Source organism: Plasmodium fragile (assembly GCF_000956335.1).
Source record: "Plasmodium fragile strain nilgiri unplaced genomic scaffold supercont1.11, whole genome shotgun sequence".
Lineage (NCBI taxonomy): Eukaryota > Apicomplexa > Aconoidasida > Haemosporida > Plasmodiidae > Plasmodium > Plasmodium fragile.
In genome coordinates, this window is record NW_012192591.1 from 49,110 (window position 1) to 55,253 (window position 6,144).

The 6,144-nt window shown below is 42.5% G+C and overlaps 2 protein-coding genes across 2 annotated transcripts; one reads left to right on the plus strand and one right to left on the minus strand.

The window, feature by feature from the left end:
* Positions 1–1,510: 1,510 nt before the first annotated feature.
* On the plus strand, positions 1,511–4,192 carry AK88_01271 (ribonucleoside-diphosphate reductase large subunit; the record flags this gene model as incomplete). The annotated part of the gene is made up of 2 exons (XM_012478907.1): positions 1,511–3,745; positions 3,881–4,192. The coding sequence occupies 2 exons, from the start codon at positions 1,511–1,513 to the stop codon at positions 4,190–4,192; spliced, it is 2,547 nt and encodes an 848-aa protein (XP_012334330.1).
* Positions 4,193–5,237: 1,045 nt separating this feature from the next.
* Positions 5,238–5,815, minus strand: AK88_01272 (uncharacterized protein; the record flags this gene model as incomplete). The annotated part of the gene is made up of 2 exons (XM_012478908.1): positions 5,238–5,389; positions 5,539–5,815. The coding sequence occupies 2 exons, from the start codon at positions 5,813–5,815 to the stop codon at positions 5,238–5,240; spliced, it is 429 nt and encodes a 142-aa protein (XP_012334331.1).
* Between the last annotated feature and the right edge of the window lie 329 nt (positions 5,816–6,144).

Below are 6,144 nucleotides of genomic sequence, written 5' to 3' on the forward strand. Positions count from 1 at the left end.
TGCATAATACATGTGAGCATAAGTGTTGCGTCTGTGAGAGAGTTGTTAAGATAATTCCTGTGTGGAGAAAATTTCCGCAGTGAATTCTCCACTCAGTTGATATTAGGCACAGTATATGCGCCAGCGTCCCAACAAGTCCAACGACAGTTTTTTTGTCCCTCCATGTAAGAGCATACATATTTGCGTCAATAGGAGTTAAAAGGGCGTCGATCGCTTTGCACGCCGTATGCCCACGGGAGGGCGACTCCTCACAGGCGTATGTACATTATTGGAGAGGGAACAAGAAACATTTTGCTTCCCTCATTTGTGTGCATGTTCTCATTTTCTCATTTTCCTTTTTTTTTTTATTTTTTTCCCCCCCTTGTTAGCCACGCAAAGGGTCAGGTGAAAAAGTCTCCAAGTTAGATCCCCCTGCAAGGTACACGTAGACATTGGGAAAAAATCCCAAAGGGGAGAACGCGACCAGGTGAGAGAACATGAGCAAATGAGGACACGATTGCATGAGAGCCAATCGGAGCGATGTCTTCCCACGCATTTGTATAAGTGGCCAAATTGCGTCATCCTAATGAAGACAACAAAAGGGGGAGACGAATGAGACAAGCGCGAGAGGGGAGAGAAATTCCACCCATTCGTTATGCTCATTTTACACACAAATTGGCATGTCTACACGTAGCAACTAATAGAAGTAGCTCTTTTGCCTTCTCCCCCCCGCTTGCCTTATTTGTATGGGGGAAAAAAAATACATTTTGCGCGCACTGGGTTGACATGTTTGTGCATGTCGCAAAAGAGGGAGAAAAAAAAAAAAAAAAAAAAAAAAAATTCCGAGCGAATATATTCCTCCCCCCCAAAAAAAGGAAAAATATTTGTCTGACATTCTACTTTGGAGAGACACGTACACACGATGTGAACACACCGACGGGCATATTTTTTTTTCGTGCATGTCGGTTTGAAGTACAGTAGGGACCAAGCGATTTTACGTCTCCGTAAAAAGTTCCCACTGAACACATCGCCAGACCTACTTCAAAGGAAAGCCATCCTGTTGAGTAGCTATCTCCACGCAAAAAGGAGATCCTCCCAGGGAAAAAAAACAGTACGCAAAGTGTCCATTATGTATAAGATAACGTGCGTGCAGAGTAACCCGCCACTGAAAACGTAGCACATTTTAGTGTACACATAAAAGTGGACAGTTAGGCAGCAGAGAGGAGAGAGACATATACAATTCCTCTCCGTCTCAGTGGAGACTGTCCTGTGTGGCATAGCAACAAAAAAGGGGGGGGATTTCATTGTGAACTATTAGACGCTATAAACGGGGGGCATGATCTCCCACAGTGGACATGCCCCTAACCATGCACACATGTATGCACGACCCCACTGCTCAATTAACACGCATTTTTTTTTTTTTTTTTCCCTTAATCGTAGTACATAAGCAAGGCCGCCTATCAATCGACTGAAGCAAAAGCGTCACCGTCCAAGCTTCACCATCCCTACACGCGTGTCACCAAAAAAAAAAATGGCGGACGACGCGAAAAGACTACCACTCCCAGTGGACAATGTAGACATGAAGAAAAGCCCATCGGGTCGGGTGTCTGATGATGGCATTAAGAGGACGCCCTCAGGAAAACCAATACAAACGATGTATGTATTAAACAGGAAAGGAGAAGAAGAAGATATTTCATTCGATCAGATCTTGAAAAGGATACAGAGGCTATCATATGGATTACACGAGTTGGTAGATCCTGCTAGAGTAACCCAAGGAGTGATAAACGGAATGTATAGCGGCATTAAGACTTGTGAATTGGATGAGCTAGCTGCCCAAACATGTGCATACATGGCGACGACACATCCCGATTTCTCCATCCTGGCGGCGAGAATTACTACAGATAATTTACACAAGAATACCAGTGATGATATAGGAGAAGTGGCAGAAGCGCTGTATATGTACAAAGATGTTAGAGGAAGATCTGCCAGTCTAATTAGTAAGGAAGTGTATGAGTTCATGATTCAACATAAGGACAGACTGAACAAGGAAATCGATTACACACGAGATTTTAACTATGACTATTTTGGATTCAAGACTTTAGAAAGGTCATACCTCCTTCGTATTAATGGAAAAATAATTGAGCGACCACAACATCTGCTGATGAGAGTATCGATTGGGATCCACATTGGTGATTTGGAAAAGGCATTAGAGACATACCATTTGATGTCACAAAAGTATTTCACACATGCTACACCTACCTTGTTCAATTCTGGTACGCCCAGGCCACAAATGTCTTCCTGTTTTCTCCTCTGCATGAAATCTGACTCGATTGAAGGTATATTTGAAACACTAAAGCAATGTGCGTTAATTAGCAAGACAGCTGGTGGGATAGGAGTAGCAGTACAAGATATTAGAGGACAAAATTCATATATTAGAGGAACAAATGGAATATCCAATGGGCTAGTACCAATGCTTAGGGTATTTAATGATACAGCTAGGTATGTGGATCAAGGAGGAGGAAAGAGAAAGGGGTCTTTTGCAGTTTATATTGAACCATGGCATTCAGACATTTTTGAATTTTTAGATTTAAGAAAAAATCATGGTAAGGAAGAACTTCGAGCTCGAGATCTTTTTTATGCTGTGTGGGTACCTGACTTGTTTATGAAGAGAGTGAAGGAAAATCAAAATTGGACTCTCATGTGCCCAAATGAATGTCCAGGGTTAAGTGAGTCATGGGGAGAAGAATTCGAAAAACTCTACTTAAAATATGAAGAAGAAAATATGGGGAAAAAAACGGTGCTGGCACAAGATTTATGGTTTGCCATTTTACAAAGTCAAATAGAAACTGGTGTTCCTTACATGTTGTATAAGGATTCTTGTAATGCTAAATCGAATCAGAAGAATCTGGGTACCATCAAATGTAGTAACTTGTGTTGTGAGATTATTGAATATACATCTCCTGATGAAGTGGCTGTGTGTAATTTGGCTTCCATCGCCTTGTGCAAATTTGTAAATGTGGAAAAAAGAGAATTCAATTTTAACAAGCTTTACGAAATTACCAAAATTATTACTCGTAATTTAGATCAAATAATCGAACGAAATTACTACCCTGTGAAGGAAGCTGAGAGGTCCAATAAGAGACACAGACCCATAGGGATAGGAGTACAGGGGTTGGCGGACACCTTTATGCTACTCAGATATCCATATGAATCTGACTCTGCAAAAGAATTAAATAAAAGAATTTTCGAAACCATGTATTATGCTGCATTGGAAATGTCCATGGAATTGGCACAAGTGTATGGACCTTATGAAACGTATCCTGGAAGTCCAGCTAGCCAAGGAATTCTTCAATTTGACATGTGGAATGTGAAGGTGGATAATAAGTATTGGGACTGGGATAAACTCAAGGCACAAATAAAGAAACACGGATTGAGGAATTCTCTCTTGCTTGCTCCAATGCCTACTGCTTCCACGTCACAGATCCTGGGCAACAATGAATCTTTTGAGCCATACACAAGTAATATTTATTATAGGAGGGTGTTGAGTGGAGAGTTCTTTGTAGTGAACCCCCACCTACTTAAGGACCTGTTCGATCGTGGTCTTTGGGATGAAGACATGAAACAGCAGCTCATTGCGCATAATGGAAGCGTGCAGTATATCAGCGAGATACCTAGCGACTTGAAGGAACTCTACAAAACGGTGTGGGAGATCAAGCAAAAGAACATCATCGATATGGCGGCCGACCGGGGCGCCTTCATTGACCAGGTAACGAGGGGGCGTTTGCATAACAATGTGGCTTGTGGCCGCGTTCCCCTCATGTAACAACACCCGCACTATGCACACATGCTGATATGTATATATTTTTCGCCATTTTCTGTCGTGCCCCCCCCCCCCCTGCAGTCCCAATCGCTGAACATCTACATCCAGAAGCCCACCTTCGCGAAGCTCTCCAGTATGCACTTCTACGGATGGGAGAAGGGGCTGAAGACAGGCGCGTACTACCTCAGAACGCAGGCCGCCACGGATGCCATAAAATTCACAGTAGACACACAGGTGGCCAAAAATGCAGCCAAGATGAAGAACGAAGAGGGAGTAACCATCACAAGGGAGGTGTCCAGGGAGACCATTTCTACTGAATCCACCGTCACACAAAATGTCGTGTGTCCACTGCGTCGCAATAAGGACGACCAGTGCTTGATGTGCTCGGGTTGAGCGGTTACCGGGTTGTGGAAAAAGTGCACACATAAAGAGTGGGCTAAAACGATGCGCGGCGTGATAAGTCGTATTATTCTCAACATGCTTTACACATTTTAATACAGTTTCGCAACCCATGGCCGTCATGCGCAGAGAGTCGCAGCTCATGTGCCCATTAAAAAAAAAAAAAAAAAAAAAAAAAAAAAAGTTAAACATATAAATACATAATAACGACATGAAAATGCGTGACCAAATGATGCGGTACAGCGAGATAGCCACGCACCAAAGCGTTGCCAACAAAAAAAAAAAAAAAAAAAAAAAAAAATTGCACAATTAACAATGCACATATTTTTGGCGTTTTACCACTTGAAATTTTATTGTACTTTATTGGCATTTTTATTTACGCATTATGTCCCGCGGCGTGAGCCACAAGTAAGCTGCTCATTGCCTGCGATTTTTTCAGCGACCCTGTTATACATACCATCCCATGTTGCATACCATCCCATGTTGCATACCATCCCATGTTGCATACCATCCCATGTTGCATCCCATCCCATGCTGCGCCGTCACTTTCCCGAATTAAATGACATTCGACACTGAACACAACTTGGCAATATTAACCAAATGGAACATTTTATAAATTTTCAAATGCTCTAAATTGAATAAAAAAAAAAAAAAACATTCCAGACGTGTCTTCTCTCTCTGTGTCTGCCCGCCGCGTAACTGCGAAAATGCATAATCATGTATGCTCACTTGTGGAAGATTCTTCTGGGGGGGGTTGCCACAAAAGGGAACAGGTCGTCTCTCCTTAATTGGGTTGCTTGTTCATGTTGGACTGTCCACAATTAGGACAAATGAAGTTCTGTATATAACGGGCGGGAGGGGGGTAAGAAAGGGGGAGGAGTCATATGTTCATCGTGTTGAAAAGAACAATGAAGATACATGTTTGTATGAGTCAACAATAAAAATGCACACACAGTGGATAGACCAACAGGTGCATAACATTGTGGTGATTGTAAAAAGTCTGAGGGGGGGGTGCGGAAGCCAATTCACCACACCACACTTAGAGGCCTACCTCCTTTACGAATTTTTGGTCCCTGCCTTTGGATGGAAATATCACCAAGTTGCATTTAACGCATTTGTACTTGAACAAGCCGCTGGACCCACCTGATCCGTGTACTCCCGTCGTTTCTTTCCTGCGTTTGTATAGGAGGCCTGTCACGAGTTTGAAAATGCGGCCGGTGGAGGTGAAGCGATGAAGGGGCAGAAAGCAACATGAGGAGAATCGACGAACATGCACATAGGATAACGCTAACAGTGGCTGGCGTTACACCGCGCCCATGTGCAACTCGCCTCGCACTAACCCACTAGCGAACCCAGCGCAAGCGTGATGATGGCCAGACCGAAGGGACTCTTAACCCCTCGGGTAGCAGCCTTGGCTATGTTCGACCGAACCGCCTCCAAGTAGGTTTCCTCCCCATGGGGATTCAAATTTAATGCTTTCCTCTTCGCCGTCTTTTTTGTTCCATAAGCACTCCTTAACACTTGCGTGCAGATATAGTTACAAGGTCTCTCGATTTTCACTCCCCTTGTGGCGAAAATTGATAAAAGGCACACGTATGCAAATATGTAGATTTTCATTTTGTCGTTCCTTTGGCTTGTTTAAAGTTTTTCTTTTTTTTTTATTCCAAGCCGCACGGCCACATGTGTTTAGCTGAACACTGAGTGACATGTTGGTTATGCACACGACATGCCTTACCACCACCATTTGACACAATCACCTCACTCATGATATTTTCCTTTCCTGCTATATCTATGCAATTTCGGCCATATTTTATTTTTATTTTATTTTTATTTTGTTTTTATTTTTTTTGCACGTAAAATGATCATACTGGAAAGGTTGTACAAAAAGCTCCTTACATAAATTGCCACATAGAAAAAAAAAAAAAAAAAAAAAAAAAAAAAAAAAA